Source organism: Mugil cephalus, chromosome 20, assembly GCF_022458985.1.
Source record: "Mugil cephalus isolate CIBA_MC_2020 chromosome 20, CIBA_Mcephalus_1.1, whole genome shotgun sequence".
Classification (NCBI taxonomy): domain Eukaryota; kingdom Metazoa; phylum Chordata; class Actinopteri; order Mugiliformes; family Mugilidae; genus Mugil; species Mugil cephalus.
Genome location: NC_061789.1, coordinates 11,841,287 through 11,862,306, shown reverse-complemented (window position 1 = coordinate 11,862,306; position 21,020 = coordinate 11,841,287). Strand labels below are relative to the sequence as shown.

Below are 21,020 nucleotides of genomic sequence, written 5' to 3'. Positions count from 1 at the left end.
ATGAATTAACTAAATTATGTTTTATTTTCTACTGCAGTCAAAACACAGAACCGGACACTGAAATTATCTTCATTAAATCTGACAAATATTTTAAAAGCTCAAACAATTTCTTTTTTTATTTTTTATTTTCTTGCAGCACTGTAATTTTCTGGCTTGTGGGTGTGCGCTGACATGCCTCACCTGTTCAAAGAACTCATCCATGAAGTGGTCCCTGTCCACCTGCACCACCTCCTCATCATCGTCGCTGTCCTTAGCCTGCGGACAGGAAACAGTTGTTAGCATTACAACTCTGCAACAGCACAGAGGTTTCATGAATGTTACATAGGGACGACCCCAACACAAACCAACACATCCCCTATAAACCCTTAAGGCTCATTTAGGACCCTGCAGGACACAGACGCAAGCCATTCATAGTTGCACGCTCGTTGGGTTAATTTCTGTTTCCACTTCCTGGTTCCCCTTCAGCAATGGAGACTGAAGCTTTCGCCGTTAACATTTCCTCGATGTGTTCCATCTTTATCGATCCAAAGCAATCAATACACAAATTGCAGAGATTGCATTTCTGGCGAAGCGCACAACAAGCTATGGCATCAAATTGACACAGAAACCTGAACCACCTATTACTCTAACCCTACTATCAGTAACCCTTAAAACCAAACGAAATCAAACAGGTTTTACAGACAGACTTACTTACTACAGATATGTTTCCAGGGGAAACTAAAGACCTATGACCAGCTCCTTGTTGCCAGTTACTCAAATCCGCTGTAGTTGTTGTGGTTTCTTTTTCCATTCAACAAAAACTTGTCTGTCTACAGGTTTGTCTCCAGTAGTTATCGATGTCTTCAAAACTCTCTTGGAAACAGGAAATGCGTCCGTCTCGTGATGCTTTTATTATTATCGAGCGAATCAAGGTAAAACTGTCAAATTAGAACCATGAACATTTTCAAAAGGCCCCCATCCAAAGAGACAAAGAGGATCTTTAATTTCCACATAAAGAACAGAAAGTGCAATACTGCAAGCTGCGTGAAGAAATAATACAGCTTTACAATGAATCGTGTTGCCATAGAAAAAATACTGAGCAGATTCGTCCTGATTAACCTGAGACTTTTTGTTAATTTGTGAATCTTTTGCAGTTTTATGCTTTTTGTTTTATTGCATTTTTCCTTTTTGTTGTTGTTTGTGTGTTGCTCCCTTCAACTGACCTCTGCTGTCACATCTGGTTAATAGGATCCTCTGTATTTTATTATTCTGTTTTCTAAGAGCAGAAATCTGCTGCTCTCGGCCTTTAAAGCGTCTCTCAGTTCAAATTCAGTCTGAACTTTACTTCATTTGATTTTGTGTGTTCAGGTATTATACTGTGCACAGTGATGCTAGCAGCATAAGTTAGCATCACACACATTTACTAGTGTATTATACAGCATATGTTCAATACATGTTCAATATATGCTTGTTTTTGACAAAAACTGACAAATACAGGACAGAAGAATGAAGGGTGTCACCTTAACGTCACTATTTCCTGAGGATTTACTGAATGAATAATCTAGTCCAGGGTTCTTCAACGTTTTTCAGGCCAAACAGCTGGAGAGATCAAATAGGGACCCCCTACCTACTACAGCTTAGCTTCTCTTCTGCTAATATTGCAGCATGCTTCTGGGATTTCACCTGAGGACTGAATAGGCTAACAGTCGGCGTGCAATATTCAGCCTCGTGATTGGCTCAGCAGCGACAGGGGCGGGGCCTATTGTGTACAGGAGGCTTAGATTGACGAGCGCTATCGAGGCAGCTCCCGTATCGCTGAATAACAGCTTCTGTCTCCATTTATCCCTTTACTAAAACATGTTGGATTCATGTTAATGTTCATTTCAAGATATTTGTGGGGGAAAGTTAAAAAATATATATAAAAAAAATGTCTCATCAACCAAAGATTTTGCGACCCACCTGCAGTACCTCCGCAGAGCCCCTAGGGGGTGCACCTGTTAAAGGCCTATGATCTAATAAGTTAATCTTTCAACATCTCAGCTGCTCAGAGAGCTTCTCAGGTCTTTGATTAGGTTTTAGTTTCACCTTGCTTCACGTGGACACTAGTATAACACTAATAACAAGAAATAAATGCCTCGTGTAACCGTCTAAATCACAACAATTGACTGTGTTGGCCTGATCGCAAGGAAGTTTTAATCAGATTGTGATTGGTGTGATGGTGTAAACCTGTGATAATCTGTTCATTTTGAGAGAATTAGCTCCTAACTGATCCTCGAGGGCATCTCCTGATCCTCATGGGCATCTCCCTCGACCGAATTAATTCGGCGCAATCGATGTCAAACCTTCTGCTCTTGTTATATTTCCCGTAGATCTGATGCGCCGCAGCAGGCAGCGCCGAACTAAGACCAGAGTCAGTCTGAACTAGAATCATCCTTTTAGGTGTAAACAAGGCCTCTGTGTCCCGACCAGGTGTCTCCACCTGCATCAAGCCCCCAACAGAGCCTGATGGCAGCGTCCTCCGTCGTTCCTGCCAACAGGCCTCACTGTGTGTGATGCTAATGATGTCAGCTAACTGCAGGCGCTCGCTCCCGACAAAGCCATGCCAAAGACCCGAGGCCACAATATTCCACGCAAACACACTAAATACACACTAGATCAGGAGAACACACAGCAGATATGACTGTGCATGAATAGACTGAGGCCTGGTTCTGATCACGCTGCTGGCGGAAAGTAAACACAGCTGATCAAAAATGATTGTTTGTTATTATCCGTCAGCTCCAGACACGCGCTTCTGTCCACATACTTCCGGCAGCGCAGGACAAACAGCCGCCGAGCATCATGGGAAAACCCAAAGACACGTCTGCTCTCAGCTGATAAGGTCGAGCTGCTCGCCCGTCCGCCAATCAGCTGCTGCCATCAACACGACAACAATGACCAGGACGCGCACACACCTGTCACACCTGTCACAGTCGAGTTATCTCATGTGACGCTCGTAAAGGTTTCAGCGCCTCAGGAGAGGAGCAGGGGCTGATGGGACATTATTTCTGCCGCGCTCTACAATATTCCTCTTTCTTGTGGTTCTGTTTAATCGTCTCACGTTATAAGTTCTCAGACCAGCGGTGCTCATCGCGCAGATGGTTTGTTACTCCTGATCCCCCGCGGCACAAAAACGCAGCGCATGTCTGAAAGTGGGTCGCTCTACTTCTTCATTTCGGAAAAAAAAAACAAAAACTACGAGAGGAAAATAATAAGAGGACAGAAACAAGTTCACTCATCATTCAGCTCCGTGAAGCTCTGTGCTCTCTCTTCAGCCCACATTCAAAACCTCCAGACCAGACCTCGGAGGAGGTCAGAGATCGGTTTGAGTGTCCGGGTCAGAAACAGGGTTAGTCACAAAAATGGTGTGTGTGTGTGTGTGTGTTTGAATCAGACATGGTCCTTGAAGGCATCGCAGGGCCCCTCCCTGTGGAAATCCTCCACAGAGATTTGTTTCTCTGAATGTGACAGCAGAGGACTCGCTGACCTTCTGATCTGGGAGACGCCCAGGACACAGACGAGGCCCATGCATAATAATAATAATAATTATTATTGTTATTAAAATCTTTAAACAGAAATATAAAATATAAATTAAAAATGAATTTTACTAATTTTTATTTTATCTTATTTTATATTTATTATAAATATAATAATTGAAATTACTAAAGTTTACAATGAATAAAATCCTCTGAAGGCTAAAATAAAGAAGTGTAAAATAAAATAAAATAAAATAAGAAGTAGTATATAATGATATTTATTTTACTAATTTTTATTTTATCTGATTTATTTTTTATTTTTAACAAAAAATATAAAAATATACAATCAATAAAATCCTATGAAGGCTAAAATAAAGAAAGATAAAATTAAAAAAAAATGCAAAACAAAAACTAAATTTACTATTTACATTTTCTGCTCCAAAACTAAAATGAAATAAAAGAAGCTAAGAAGCCAATGTTTCAAATCTGCCTTTGGTTCAGAATCACAATCAGAGATCAGAGATTTTTGTCATGTGTCCTGCAGCGTGCGCACACACACACACACACACTCGCACGCACGTGCACACAGAGTAATGCAGAGGTCAAAGGTCGGGGGCTGATGGAGGTAATGGAAGAAGTTTGATTAATAATAGATCAGAGTGAAAAGCTGTTCAGCGAGGAGCCGTAAAATCCTGCAGCTCCGATCCGTCAGGGTCGGCCTAGTGGTCGACACGAGAACCACGTCTCCTTAAGAACCAGATCCACCTCAGAACCAGGTCTACGTTAGAACCAATGTGCGGTTCACTGGAGCTGAATCGGTGGTTGGCTCCAGTTCTGGTTTGTGTTCACACATTTACTGTAAATACTGATCCAAGTACGGCAGATCAGAGGGACGGCAGCGGTGTCGTCTCTGTGTGATCACCTCATTAATCTTTAATCAGCTCTGCACCACATCATGCCTCTGTGCGCTTCTACTTTGTGTCCAGGACGTCCCACGCAAAAGCGCTCAGACGGCAAGATGGAGTCACAGCGGCCGGAAGTGTCTTCGTAAGTTCTTCCAGGAAATAGCCGTTACTTTGCAGACGCTGACTGAAGATCTCAACTTTGTCCGTCTGCTCTGGTTCCTTAAACATTTAGCAACGAGGAATTTAAGAAATTGACATTTGGAGGCCTAAAGATTAAAGGAAATTAATTATAATACAACTAAATCAACTATTTCTCTAGAAATAAATCAACGCGATGAAGGAAATTAAAATAAGAGGTGCGTTTGTTGTGCTCATCCTCCCTTTGCCTGCATTTACACTCACGTCTTTGACAGATATGTCAGCTAATACGAGCTGCAGAGAGGCCCGGTTTAGTCTGTGCCGCTTTGAAACTTGACATTTAAAAATCAGACAGCGGTGAGTCTGGTTAATCCACTCAGAGAAGAGTCTGACTGATCAGATGAATGAGAGCTGCAGTCACAGCTCGGTTTCTCTTCAGGGTGTAGTTCTTACTGTAATGAGGGGGACGGCACTGACTAATATCTGAACACTGTTACATAACATCAGAGACACACTGCTGTTTTCTCTTCATTCAACCAGCTGAAGACTCACAGAGGAGGAGGAGAGGGATGAACAGGAGGTAATTGATAGGAAGAGGCTGAACATCCAAGAAATAAAACATATTCACATCATCTCATCATCTACATTTCTGATATTTTTTATATAAGATATATTATTATTATTAATAAATAATACGAGTAAAAGAATTTATACACCTATAAAATATTAATATAATATAATGTATGATGGTAAACAAATATTTATTATAAATTATAATTATAAGCATAATAAAACCCAGTATTTTAAACTATATATGTAGCCCTATAAATAACAAATTAATAATATATCATAAATATTTTATTATTTGAATTAAAATATTAATCAAACTAGGACTCTTTGAAATAACATGGAGTCTTTTTATATATATGTAGTTTGTTTAAAAATACATCAGTTCAAAATCAAAGGAAAATATAAATGAATAAGCCACATAACAGAAGACTCATCTTTTAATTTGGTCCAGTGTTAATGCCAATGACACTAAGATGAAACCATGATAACCATGTTTTCATGAGGTGAAGATGAGGAGGAGGAGGAGGAGGAGGAGAAGGGAGGAGGAGGAGGACGAGGAGGAGGAGGAGGAGGAGGAGGAGGAGGGAGGTAACTGTTTGTAGCTGCTGTTAACACGTCTGTAATATATCAACATGACTGTGTGAGTGGGAACATGTTCACAGTCTGTCAGCATGTTACATGTAAATACAGCAACACACACACACACACACACACACACACACACGTCTCCATTACTTCACTGCAGTGTTTTTCATTCACATTCTGGATGAACAATATACCACACCACACCATACCAATAGTATACACAATACACAATACAACACAATACACAATACAATACAATAAATGTGAAATGCAATTCCATGTAATAGGATACCTATGTGATACCAATATGATACGATTCCATATAATACGATATAATGTGATACTGTGACAGCCTTTGTTTTGGTGGGTCTGTCTCCCATGCTGACTAGACTGGGTTTCTGCCTTGAGGGAGTGAATGTCACTTCCTGTGTCACGACACAATGACAGAGTATAAGACACTGTCGGATTAGCCAGAACTGGCAGCTCATTGGAGCTATAGACGAGCTGGTCGGGGCCTAATATCAACCACGACTATCCTTCTACTGCCTCCCGGCAGCATGCTCGGTATTTTCTTACTTCCTTTTAAGCTGCATTTAAAATTTCTCAGAGAACTCTGTAGAATATTGCAATATATCGCGATATCATAATATCACCATTATGTATCGTATCGTGACTCAAGTATCGTGATATGTATCGTATCGTGAAGTCCTCGCCAATACCCAACCCTGATACGATACTGTGTTGGTGTATTGGCAAACAGAGATTCTTCCTGTAATCTAGTCATGTGGGCTCAGATATTTGGTTTATATATTCATCACGATAATAGATTTGAAAAACACCACATTAGTCAGATAGGGTGATTAATAAAGATAAAATAGAAATCAGCTACATTCAAAACTTTTTTAAGAAGCAACCAAAGAGACACAAGTCACGTACAACCATATTCAACATGATTCAATACAACACAACCTGATATGATACAATACGATACAATAGACTAAGATATAATACAATGCAATACGATACGATACAATATGATAGACTACTATACGATACGACACGAAACGACACAATACGATACGATACAATATGATAGACTACTATACGATACGACACGAAACGACACAATACGATACGATACAATATGATAGACTACTATACGATACGACACGAAACGACACAATACGATACGTGGATCCAGGTCTGATGAGGTTTGATGAGTTTTTTTTTTGTTTTTTTTTTTTTACACTGTTTAATAATTCTTAAAAAATAAAAATCTGCCTTAAATGAACAAACAAACACACCCTCCTGTCAGTGTGTGTCTGTTATTTATACTAAACTCTGAGGCGAGCCTAGATGGATAATGCTGCAGTCCCTGTAACCCTGTCATAGATTCAACCTGACAGCTGAACAGACGCCTAATTTCTGGAGTCCTTTTGGAAGCTGAAAACGAGGTCGGAGGTCAAACGAGGTGAGTGATGATTAAGTACTTCATCAATAATTAGCGACGTGTTCTTAAATTAAAGCCAAAGAAGGAGAGACGGTGTGTCGCTTATTCATGGGCCTCTATTGTGCTCTTTACGTCCAACGAGTCAATGTGAGAACGCACATGTGTGTTTATGAGCAAATTAATTTGATTAATGTGAATGAATGGACAGCGACGCCCGGCAGCTCTGCGCACTGTGCAACGATGGAGAGAGGTGGAAATAACAGCGAGGGCAGAAGGAGAGAGACAGGAGATGAAGACGATCCAGAGAGACTGGGAGAGATGTGGGGGAGGGGAGGAAGAGGAGGAAACGGTGGGGGAGGGGGTGGGGGGGTGGTGGAAAGAGCAGTGCGTGATGGGGGAGGGGTGAGAGGAAACCTGCTGTAAAATTATTTAAAAATGACCATTTAAATACGAGAAAATAAAATATTCAGACACTGAAAGGTAAATATCATTTTTTTAATTTTTCCATCATAATAATAATAATAGAAAATTCTCTGTGACAATAAAGTTTCCTCATTCTCTCCTCAGATTCAATGCTAATGATAAATAAATACAATAATTAAATGACTAAAAATAGTAATAATGAATATATATAAATAAATGAATGCATAAATAGAATGTGACTCGTTAATAAAAGTAAAAAACGCTTCTTCCTTAAAATCTAATAACAGAAAGAAAATATGTCGTAATTTGAAATTTTAATTTTAATTTCTGTCCTTCTCCTCTTTTTACGTTTCATTCACTTTCTTTATTTTCTTCATTCAATTCCCTTTTGTCTTTTAATTTGTATTTTGTATTTTAGATGATCCTTATTCTCCTTCTTCTCCTTCCCTTTCTTTTTTCTGCCCCTCCACCACGTCAGGCAGACTTAAATCAGGACGTTGACCTCAGGTGTCAGAGTGTGTTCTCATGCCAGCAGTGTGTTTGTGAGTGTGTGTGTGTGTGTTTGCATGCATGAATACACACACTACATTTGTGTGTGTGTGTGTGTGTGTGTGTGTGTTGTTAGCAGTAAACCATGCCAGCAGCGAGCCGTGTTACCCACAATCCACTGGGATCTCTGGCTGTACCCAGAGTCCATCTGTGATCCGTGTGACCGACGACTCTCAGACTTAAACAGAAATCTCGTCTTTGGCGACAGAAAAGCTATTTTAATGTTTTATTCTGATCTCAACCTCGTCACGTGATGCTGAATCAGCAGCGCTCACATTTCAGAGCCCCTGATTAGCGCCTGAAGGCAGCGTTTCAGCATTCGAACAACCGACAATATGTGGAAATAAAAGGGAAACATGAGTCCTACATGCAACGTTATATTATTATATATTACGAAATCATTGTTGGAAGAAACTTTTCTCGGTTTGAGCAACAAAGGGTTTTTGTTTTACCGACTTGTCATTTTCTGTTGGTGAAATCTTTTTGACCTAAAGGAATTTTGAATTTCTCTTTGATCCGCCTCACTGCTTCCTCCTGTCTCTTCATCACTGTCTTCAGGACAACATAGAAAATAAATCTTCTCATCCCCTGCAGGAACATATCTGCTGTTTCTTACACATTTTTCTCACTCACTCAGATTTTCCCTTTTTGATTTTAGCTCTTCATCTTACATAAAGGAGACGCTCATTATCACTCAGTGCATTTACATGCAGAGCTTAATCGAGTTATGCTCAAAATTCGACTTTCTCACTACAGCTCTTGTCCCAGTTTACATGCAGCGCAAGAAAATCGAATAACTGTTCTCCTCCTCCACACTAGGTGGTGATATGTGTCTTTTCAGCAGGATAATATCACGGTAATACAGCCCGACCCAACCAGACAGATAATACTACATTTTTTAATCTTGTATGTAATGTTTGCGCTACTTCTGGTGCAGGTAAGATCCGCGCTATCCCTCAGACGGCTACGTTTTTCTTCTTCTTCTTCTTCTGCAATCGGCTTTCTCGGAAGTTTTTGTTCTGGGGTCACAGGCCAGCGCAGCGGTTATGGAGCATGCGCACATGCATTATCCAATGAAAATTGATTTACTGAGACTCACTGTATACATGCCGAAGAAAATCGAATTCCAATCGCATTACCTGGCTGTCTCAATCTTATAATGAGGAGTCCAATTTTAATCGGAGTAACATGTCTACATGCACTTAAGTTCTCCTGTTATAGTCCGATTAAGGCAATAATTCGTTTTGTTTTTTGTTTTTTTTTCACGTGCATGTAAATGTACTGACTGAAGCAGGTCACTTACGACTGTATCACTAAATTCTCATTGGATCTCAGGCAGTTAGGATTAGGGTTAGGGTTAAGGGTTAAGGGTTAAAAGTCAAGGTTAGGGCAGTTGGCGGGAGGAGCTCTGGGTGGATGGAGGACATGCAAAGTCCAGACTTTGGTTCAGCTGAGATAAAAACCAGAACCCCATCTTTCCTAAACCTGAATCAGGAACCTGTTCCAGCATTTACACCTCTGAGTTAAGATGAGATAAACTGAGACGAGTTAAGATTGAAAGATATGATGAGGTAAGGTATTATTACACGAGTCAAATTAAGTCCAGCTTTGTTAACTCGACCTAATGTTTGTTGCTGCAGTTCAGTTGCAGACAGCGAGCTCTCTGTACGACAGATCTGTTAATTATTGAAGCTCCTTTTTGACCATTTGTTCTGACTGAACTACACAGAAAGTTTAAAAACAGCAGACACACACACACACACACAGTTTGTGTGGTGTTTCTTTCTTTAGGTCTATAAATAAACAGTCAGACTGCCGTCGACTTGTCGTTCCTAGCTGAGGAGACGCCGCAGGGACAAACAGAGTTGAATAAAGAAACCGAGCGAGGAAAGAAAAGGAAGGACTGGGAGGAGGCTGGAGCTTTTATAGTTTGGTAATGGACAGATACAGAGGAGGAAGATGAGGAAAAGGAGTGAAAGGTCTGGGAGGAAGGTGGGAGTTCCTTAACTTTGATGAAAGAACAGAAATTCATTTACTGCTCATTTACTGGGTGTTTAATTTGGTTTCCATTAACGTGTCTGTTGTGTCTCTAAGGGTCAGGCTCCCTGTACACTCTCGGGTGATTCAGCATGAATCCTTTTTAAACTTTTCACTTTATCCCGTTTGTTTATTAAAATACATTTAGGTAGAAGTCACAGGCTATAGCATCACACGGCGGCATCGCTCTAAACAACGCATGCGAGTCCACGACGCACAAGAAAACCATCTTTGTTCCACCCCTCCTCACCGCTGAGGCACTCTGGGTAATGTAGCCGTTTTCCCAGGATGCACTGAGTCATGGAATCAATAGATAATCTTCTTTTAGGCGGCTGGCAGGCGGCCTCACGCTGGATCTGTGTGTCCTCACAGCAGCACTCAGAGGCTCATTACAGTTTCCTGTATAGAAAAAATACACCCTAACGTCCTGTTTCAGGTAATTTTCATCAAAAGATACAAATAACTGAAGTTAAATGGTTTGACTGAACAGTTTTGCTTATTTCATTTTCATTTAAGAGGCCTCTGGTTGCTGCTGATGTGACTAAAACGGATGCAGAACGGTGTTGAAACCAGATTTGGGAGAAGCTGAGCCTCTGATGGAGACACAGGTTTATTTTATTTCCAAATTTTCGGTGGAATTTATTGGTTTTATAATTAGTAATGAATCTTAATTGTTCGTAATTGATAGACACTAAATTTGGTAAATTGCGAAGACAAATGATTTTATCAGAAGCATCTTTAATTTCAATTCTGTGACTCTATCTTTGGTTGCCTCGTGGTATTTCAGTAAAATATGTGGGGAACGAACCATTTTACACCAGAAAAAAACAGAAGAAAGTGACAGTGGCTCTCTACACTAAAACAGGAAACAAAAAATGATCTTAATGTCACTGATTTTTACTGAAATACTAAATGTCCAATCAGAGACCTCCTCTTGTGCTGCATCTGAAAACATCTGTTACATTCATTTCGCAGCACACCTGACACAGCATCAATAAAGTATTGACCAGGTATTGACACCAATAGACAGACCTACACAATCAGAGCTTCTCCTCAGAGTATTGATCAGCAAACGTGTTTAAATTATTTAAAGCCGCTGAACGAAATGTGTCGCGTCTAATTTTGCCTACATTTTATTCCAATTCTGTTTCAGTATCTTAAACATTTGTTCTGACGAGAATCACAACTGTTACACAACAGGCAACGTTGAAAGACTTTTGGAAAGCTGTGGATAAACGCTGAGGTCGCCTCTGAAAATTGAGAGTTCTTTAAAAGGCTGCAGGGAAGATTAATAAGAAGTGTCGCCTTCTAATGAGGAGAAAACGAGCAATTAAGAAGATGAAGCTGTATTGGTTTATTGGCTCACAGAGACTCACACACACATCAGTCACACATGTAAAGGCACATGTGGCCTCAGATATGTTGATAATTGTTACACAATCACAAAATTACTACAAAGAGACGCAAACATCCACAGAAAAATAAAAAATGCAAAATAACTAACACGACCATAAAAAGTCGCTTAAGGATGAAAAAATGACTACAAGGAGACACAAAGCAACCACAAAGAAACACAATGCAACTGCAAAGAGACGCTTAACAACCAGAGATTAGACTTTTAAATCTAAATCCATCCATGTGGGAATGAACCCCTGATTTTTATATGGAAGCACTTACTTTTAATAAGTACTTTTTACATTATTGTTCATTTTCTGGTTGTGCATTCTTGGGACATAGGAGGACACCTGCATGTTATCTCTGACAGTGTTATTATTGTTGAATGTTGAGTGTTGGTTGCCGTCTATGCATGTAGGCATGGACACTGCTTACTGCTGTCAAACTGAACTGCCTTCGGGATGAATAAAGCTGTATTGAATTGAATTAAATTGAAAAATGACGACAGTGAGGGATGCAAACCGGCCACAAGAAGACACAAAACTACTACAAAGATATCCAAAATGAAGATGCAAAAACTTACATGACTACAACGGAAAGAAAAGCAACTTCTGAGATGCACAAACTACAAAGAAATAAAAGGGCACAAAGTGACAGCGAAGAGATGATAATCTCTGTAGGAGGTCTGGAGGTCCTTGGCATGTCTGTCACCAGGGTCTGGTCCAAGAACAACTACATAACCACAAAACGGGTTTAAACCTAGGTTTAACTAAACCAGTCAATGTTAGCTCACAACTAAACCTTCGTCTGAACTACGCTAACGTATACTAAGGTCAACCAGAGGTGAACGCAGACTTGTGTAACCCTGGTTTCACACAGTTGGATTCCTCGTTAGCAGCGAAGCAGCTCAGGTGATGGAGGCGAACGTTCCCTGCCCCCTCTCTCAGCTTAAACCTGTAAATTCAGATCGATGAGAGAATGTGTGATTCATTCATCTCAGCCTCTAAACAGGTCTTTCCAACTGGGTCACCTGATTTCTGTTCCATTAAGTCATTCATCCACTGCTTCCTTCACTTTTTCATTTCTCCTGCCTCCATCTGTCTTCAAGAGTATCCAGATGGTGAAAATTATTTCATCATCATTAGTTGGGCGTTCACACAAAAAAAAATAAAAAATCTGATGAGAAAACACCACAAGAACTCAAATTAGCAACAAACAACTTAAGTAATTCCATCGTTTATGAATCTGCTGATACATTTCAGTTTTCTTTCACTCGAGTAGGAAGCATTTGGTTAAATCTAAAATGTTAATGTGGCCTTGTTCTCTGCGAATCAGACGTCCTTCAGGATCAATTTCCCGTGTTCCTGAAATGTCCTGAATCCACTTCCTGTTCCCCAGAGAGCGGTAGCATGTTGGTGCATGTGTGTGCGTGTTTCCATCTGCAGGTGGCAGTGACCCAAATCCGATTTTTCTCTCATGCGTGACACAGATGTGAATTTACTGAATGACAGTTTGAGCAGAAAGAAACACTTCTTTTTGAATTTGAGTCTGTTTTTTTTGTTTGTATTTATGACCAAGAATCTTCCTGCCTTTGACCACAGACATTTCAACTTCTCTTCTGATTCTAAAAACTACAATACCCACAGGCCCCAGCTATTGGCACTACTCCTGAAGCCGTCAATTTCAATTACGACAAATGGCCAATTTGTCCGATTTTAAAGAGAAATTTTTCATCTCATCTAAAAAAAAAGGCTGAATCCAAACACAATTTGAGTCACAAGTCAGTCAAAATCGTTTGACTAAGCCAGTGGTTCCCAACCTGGTGTCCATCAAAACATGTCTGATCTGAGCTCACCATCAGTTTTCACCTGTTTCATCAGTCACCTGTTTTCAACCTACATGTACAATATGTTTCATGCATAGATGGAACTGCATAATACTCCAGAAGATCCGATGGGGGCCCCCGCTTTTCTTAGATACAAGTAGAGGGAGCTCCAAGTAAAAAGGATTGGGAACCACTGGACTTGGCCAACTGTGTCATTGAAAAAGTCACAGTGCACCCTCGATGGAGGAGTCAAAACGCAAGACATGTCCAATTTCAAAAAATTAATCAAACCCCAAGTCATTTGAATCAAGTCTACAAAAATTCTTGAGTCATTTCAAGTTTGAGTCAAAGTTCAATCTGTTGAAACAAGTGCAAGTGTCTTTTAAACGTCCAACTCATTCACAAAAAAAGTCAAAGTCTTGGGTCAAGAAGTTTATAAATTCACGTAATTCCCAACAAGTCCAACTCTCTGAAGTCATCCAGATAAAAAGTTCAAGTGAGGAAAAATCAACATACAGTCACTCACAAACGAGCCTCGAGTCATTTCAGACAAATTGGACTTGAGTTTACCAAGTCTTTCAACACTCAATCCAAATCCATCTTATGCATCAATTCCAGGTCACTCAAAAATAAATAAATCCAAGTTCAAACTCTTCAATAATCAAATCTAGATCTCCTTATTGTGTTTCAACATTTCAGGTCAAAACTTAATTAAAGAACTCTCTTGAAATATTTTCAAATCCTGAAGTGTCAAATTGTGTATCCTGCACTTTTGCTTCTCGTAAATAACACTTTGGTTGATTCATTTTAATTAAAGACTGGATATTCAATCAGACTCGGCTGTCATCACTCCAGCCATCAATCTGTTTTGTTATGAGGTAATGGCAGCACGCGGCTTGGCTTCCTGTCAGGCCTTGGCTGCAGGAATCTGTTTAAAGGAAAGAGGTGAGGCAGCGTCAGTGCTTCTTACTTCAACCGCCCACCAAACCTTTTAATGCCTTAATTCAATTCAGTAACTGCCTGAAATCACTTTGGCTCAGGACTATTTATACTGCACTTCCTCCGTTCGATCTATCACAGGACCTGGGGCAGACCGGAGTAGCAGCTGCCAAAGTACCCATGAGCAAAACACCACTCACTCACTCTCTATCTGTGGATTAGACAAATAGAGACATTTTTATTTGAAACATAAATCATAAAGTATTATAGTCTCTTGTTTGCACTCATGTCCATTCGACTGCTTTATGCCGACCTTCAATGTATATCTCAACAAATCTCCAAATTATGGATTTTTAAGGATTAATTAAATCATCTGTAATTAATTAATCAGATCTTCTGACCTGAACAAACTGTTTAAATTCACAGCGATAAAAAGCTCTTCTGACTTGGCAGACAAAGAGAGGAATCATTTAAGGTTAATAAAAACAACTCTAACGCAGAGAGAAACCGGTGACTCAGAGGACACATGTGTGATGTCAGAATCACATCACGGCCTCGCCTACATTTCCCATCAGTCTGCAGCACAAGGACGAGCTCGTCCTGCGTTCGACACCCCGCTTAAAGCTGCCTCTCATCGATCTGAGCGAGCTGCCGTCTGATTGGTGATCACGTTTGATATTTATTTGTTTGACGAATAATAAAAAAAGAATGAGGAGAAGAGGAAGGGGAGGATGTGTGCTGCTGTTACGAGGCTGCTCGCTGAGATGTACGTGGGGGAGGGTAACATCTATAATACATGAGGGCACACACACACACATAAGCAAACACATAAAACACACACACACAAAGGAGATAGCAGAGCCATTAAATCGAGATACGGCCATAAATCACATGACCGGCCTCCTACTGACCAATCATCCCACACACACAGACGCACACTCAGGATTGTCTTCAGTCAGCAGATACTGCTCGGTCAATATTACGTAGGAGGAGTGTGTTTGTGTGTGTTTGTGTTCGCACAGCTGTCATTGTGAGGACCGGCTTCTCTGACCTGGTATGTGGGGACATTTTGGAGACAGAACAGACACCTCTGAAAAACAAAAAGCCTTTTTGGCACTCAATAAAATGTCAGTTTAAAAATGATGAAAATGTGATGAAACCTCGCCTTCAGGCTAGATATCTAACTTTTTATTTTCTAACCCTGTCTGCAAACTGAGGTTTTTTTTTTTTCAAATACATCTTCACATGTGAAGGAATTTCTGGAAAGCAGGGACAATTTTCAGCGCTGTGGGACATTTCGTCAGGTTTTGTTTGGAAACGCTTTGAGAAATGTTTTCTGTCTTTTTTTGTAGAAACACTGTCCATTTTAAGAGCTAAAATCCCAACTTTATCAAATTTCAGCTTCTTCAAAGGGAATTAATTATTCCACGTTACTGTGCGTTTGTGTTGGCCCTCACAAATACAGGCATACAAATGTGTGTGGACTAAGAGGAGGAAATTGCTAATCTAATCATAACACAATCAAATCTAAAACAACTGCATTTCACCTCAGAAAGCTTGCGAGCTGAAAACCATCAAAAGGAACGTGTCACGGTCAAATAGCTGAGAAAAGCTTGATAAGAGGAGGGTTCGCTAGTAGAGACCAGTAGAGATCAGTTGGGTTGAGTAGATAACCAAAGAGGTTGAGATTAGTGGAAAACAGCAGAGGACGGTAGAGACCAGTAGAGATGAGTGGATTGGAAACCACGTGAGCCGAGAATAACGTGACGAAGTGAAAGTGACCTCCTGTGTGCAGCAGTAATGGTGTGTTTGTCCTTGACTTGGCTGAAGGAAGGATGGCCTTCGGCACATCCAAACATACACACACACACGCAGACACACACACACACGCAGACCTTCAGACTTGATGAGCTAGCTATCATTAGCATCAAGCCTGTAGCCAGGAATGTATTTTCAGAGGAAACCGCGACCGCTTCTTCCAGCTGCAGCTCGTTCTGCAGTCAGTGTCCGAAGTTAAAAACTCTCTTCTTCAATAATCAGGAGCTAAGAGGAGGTTTTACTACCTGAGGATCAGATAATCAGTGGGCGGAGCCTTTATTACACCTGAGGGCCGTTGGTGTCAGCTGATAATAACAGCTACATGTTAGTGAGCACAGTATGAACTCATCAGGACAATGAAGACCACACAGTCTTCCTCTCTGGTCACTGTGCAGGACTGCAGTTATTTTATGGCCACATCTTTACATTTTGTGTCCTGGTTGTCGTCATTTAATGTAATTGTAGGTTTATCTGTGATTGCTCTTGTGTCTGTTTGTTGTTATTGTCTCTTTGTAGTTGTTGGCTGCCTCTTTGTATTTGTCTTGTATACATATATATGTATATCTAGTTATTTTCTGTCTCTCTGTAGTCATCTTGTGTCTCTTTGTAGTTGTGTTTTCCCTCTTTCTAGTTGTTAGTCATCGCTATGTCATCATCTTGTATCTCTTTGTAGTCATCTTGTGTCTGTTTGTAGTCATCTTCTGTCTCTTGGTAGTTGTGTTGTATCTCTTTGAAGTCATCTTGTGTCTCTTTGAAGTCATCTTGTGCTCTTTTAGTATCTTGTCTCTTTTGTGTATTCTTAAGTCATCTTGTGTTCTTGAGTTTGTCCTCTTTGTACAACTATCTCTAGTCTGTTTGTCTATTCGTAATAATCTTGTGTCTCCTGGTAGTTGTGTTGTCCCTCTTTCTAGTTTTTGGTTCATCTCTATGTCATCATTTTCTGTCTCTTCATAGTCATCTTGTCTCTCCTGGTAGTTGTGTTGTCCATCTTTCTAGTTGTTAAGTGTCTCTTTGTATTTGTCTGTGTAATAGTCATCTTTGTAGTTGTACTGTGTCTCTTTGTAGCCACTGCATGTCTCTCAGTAGTTGCAGGTTACTTATTGTCACTGTGTACCTCTCTAAAACATCAACCCTCATCAGACTCACACGGACACTCATCAGATATCAAACACAAACACTGTGTGAACTGATGGCGACTATGAACCTGATGTTAACGAAATATCTTTATGTTGTAATCTGTGAATAAAAAACAAACAGCACTGGTCTGTTCATGGGTCAAAGGTACAAGAAGAACTTCCTGTTCAGCTGAAGCGTTTTTTATTTCCTTTTGTAGCACGGACGCGGTTTAATTTGAAGTCACACAACAGGAAGTGGAGCTCAGTGGAACTTTAATTTGAAGGCCATCAAGGTGCCCTTGAGCAAGTCACTACAGCAGGTGTGTGTGTTGTTCTTTGTGTGTTTCTGTGTGTGTCTGCGTGTGTGTGTGTGTGTGTGCTCTCTGGGTAAATAAAGCCAAACAAACACAGTCCCGCCCACCTGGTGCAGCGAGGAGGATGAAACAAACACACACACACAGAATCGTGACAGCAGCTGTCTCTGAATAGGACAAAACAGAATAATGTCATCAAGCGACGTCCTGATCACTTTGTTTCCAAACGGCCAACAAATACGATGATTTCACTTCAAGGCGCGTGTGTGTCTGTGGCCGCAGTGATACTTGACTTTTCTATTAATCCTGATATGAAGGCACTGAAGATGAAATATGTTCCTGCCTAGATCTTCACCCAACCCCCCTCCTACTGTTATAATCAATGAGACTGAAATGGGATAGGCTAACACACACACACACACATACACACATACACGGCCTTTCTGTTTCTCCGTTTGCACAGAAAATAAATCTGGCTCTTTAGAATGTGGTCGACATTCAGCGACAGCCAACAGCAGAGCCCCTGAACGCATCACCAACGAGCTGCTTTCTCTCTTCCGTTAACTGACGACGAGTGAAGCGACTCCTTGACTTTCCAGGAGCAATAAGAACACATCTAAGCTAATCAGAGCTAATCTTCTGAACCCCGACCCAGCAGAAACGCGCGACCAAGCTGCAAGGCCCCCGAATGCTACGACAACCCGACGGCATCTGCTGTTGAGTAAAGCTCCCCAACATGACGAAGCGTTCTGCTGCAGCAGGTGGTAGAATGATGCAGCACTTTTTAATACCCTCAGTCCTTGGAATGACGCCTCTGACTCTTTCCTGCATCACGTCTATTTGAATTTTATCTCAGTTTCTCCTCCAGCTGTGAAAGAAGGACTCCTCTAGCGCTTGAACTCACCATGCCCATCCAGATTTTATGGTGCGTTCCATTTACTGGGAATAACGTCACAACTGAGTTATGGGCGTTTCCATAGGAAAACTAGAGCGCCGTGTTCATGAAAGCTCTTGCTTTGTCTGAATATAACTTGTTCAATAATTGAATTTTTTTTAATTTAAAAAAAATTCTTGATATTATTGTTAAATGTTAAACTAAATTTAGGCCATTTAAGGTACACAAATTGGTGGTGAAGTTTACAAGACCACACGAGGCAGAAATTTATAAAAATTTAGTTTCATTTAAATGTCAAAAAAATGCACTATTAATCAGTTTGCCACTGTTTTGGTTTTACCAGGCTATTGTTTTTAGCCGTTGTTAGTGCGACATGGGTTTGTAGTTTCCATATAACACATGAAAAACTTAAATTACGCCGTACACACAACATGTATGTTAATATTTTCTGTGCGACCGATTTAATGCAACAAAAACTAATCATAATAAATAAACGTAATACTGCAGTAGCTTCTAACTACCGTTTACACATGGGGGCGGCCATCTTGGTAATGCAACTTGGGGGTAGGAAGAGGTTTCTACGACTTTGAGGGTTATTCCAGCTGAAAATACCAACTTGGAACTTGGAAATCCCGACTCCTTAGTACAAGTGGAGTACAAGCATCATGAGTTCAGAACGACAGATAAACAAGCAAATGAATCAGAAGTTCAGAAAGTCATGAAAATACTTGAGAACGTGGAGTTTTCACTGTTAAAAACAAAAATCATTTAAGAAGACAAAGAGTTGATATCGGTTTTAATGAAACAAATAATCAATAATTTTTGTTTGATAATCCAGCTTCAGTTAGAAGGATTATTCTACTTTTATATCTATATTTTCTCAAACAATCTATATAATATATTGTAGTTTATTTTCCCAACCTGATGTTTGAAGTGCACAACAACCATAATATCAGACAAGTAACACAGTCAAAAGTATGATAGTTGCAGTTTGTATAGTTTGTGTCCTGTTCTAAGTATGTGAACATGTCACAGCAGGTTTATTTTTGTTTCTCCACACTATTCGGTCAGACTCTGAAAACCTCAGCAGCAGACGAGGAAGAGGAGGAAGAAGAGGAGGAGGAGGAGTGTAGGCAGCGTCACCGTGATGTGTACGATTACATAAAAATATAATTATTACTACTGAGCTGCTGCCGCTGCATGATACAGCAGCATCTGTTACCGGCAGGATTACGTGAGCCGGAGCCGGATTTCACTCCGGTGATCATCCAACATGGCCGACAGGGAAGGAAGAATTCGGCAACAATAAAAAAAAAGAAGAGGGAGAAATAAAGAAATGCTGCTGACGCCGAAAGGAGCGGAAAGATTTAGTTGTCAGGAAACGGGAATAAATCAGGTATGGAAATAAGTGGGAAGAGAGGTAGCGCGATGGAGGAACCGGTGTTAGAAGGATGGAGGAGGAGGGGATGAAGAGATGCATGGAGGTGGAAATAAGAAAGAGTGACAGAAGGAAAGCAGAAACAAGGGAATATGGAGGAGAGGGAGCGAGCGACGAACAAAGGGACGGAGGAAAGGAAATACATGATAGATGGATGGAGGAAAACTGTAGTAAAGGAAGGGTGGAGACGGCAGAAGGATGAAAGGAGGCGGGAGGAAACAGCAGGGAGGAGGATGAGGAGAAGGAATGAAGGGGGAGGTGATGGCAGGATGGAGGAATGGGAGACAGGGGGGAGAGAGATGGAAAAGAGGCACAGGAGGCAGGAAACGGAGGGAGAAGGGAGGAAAAGAAAAGAAGGGGGGAGATATGGACACACCAGGTGGATGGAGGGATGATAGCGAGGAGAGGGAAGGAAGAAGAGGATAAAAGTAACGGAGGGAGGCTTTTACTCCATCTGACCGAAGCTCAGCAGGAAACTGTCGAAGCAGTTTATTTTATAGCAGCTCCTCTGCCATGTGGACGCCGGTGTCTACGGTCTGTTTCCATGGAAACTAACGTCTGTCTCAGACAAAATTAAACCACAAATATGTGAAATGAGTAGTTTATCAGAGTTGCAGCTGGACGCACCAAGCCGACAAAAAAAAAAAAAAAAAAAAAAATCTACTGAATCAACGTCTACTGTGTCTGGACCACAACGTTGCACTTGAACGCACCATAAAGGCTATGGCCAACGACCAGTTGGTAAATGCGGTCAACAACCGAGAGGAAGCAAGTCTTCCTGCCAGCAGGGGGCAGTAGTCTGGGCTTGTGATTTGGAAAAGGAAAAAGGAAGAGCTGCTGTTAGCAAGGAGGTTAAACAGAGCTCTTCTCTACTGAATCCTGTCGATCCACATTTGTGAAAGTATTTGAATGCTCAGCTGAGATGAAAATAATAAAGGCGTCTCTGTGTGACCTTTGAACTTTGTCGTCTGTTTACTTCTGTCACTTGTGTGTCTCCTCTCTCCCCTCGCGCCCTGCTGCTCTAAGCCCTGCAGCCAATCAGAGTGATTTTTTCCGACTAGTGCCAACGATGCGGGACGCGCCACAAAAACCACACGCCCTCGCCGACGGCTTGACGCTGACAAAGGCCGACC

General features: G+C 40.9%; 1 protein-coding gene across 1 annotated transcript in view; it reads right to left on the bottom strand.

Moving 5' to 3' along the window:
* stx1b (syntaxin 1B) overlaps positions 1-21,020 on the bottom strand; it is a 45,190-nt gene that overhangs the window by 21,255 nt on the left and 2,915 nt on the right. The window contains exon 2 of the mRNA XM_047571556.1: positions 181-255. Within this exon, the coding sequence (XP_047427512.1) occupies positions 181-255 (75 nt within the window). The remainder of the gene's footprint in view (positions 1-180; positions 256-21,020) is intronic.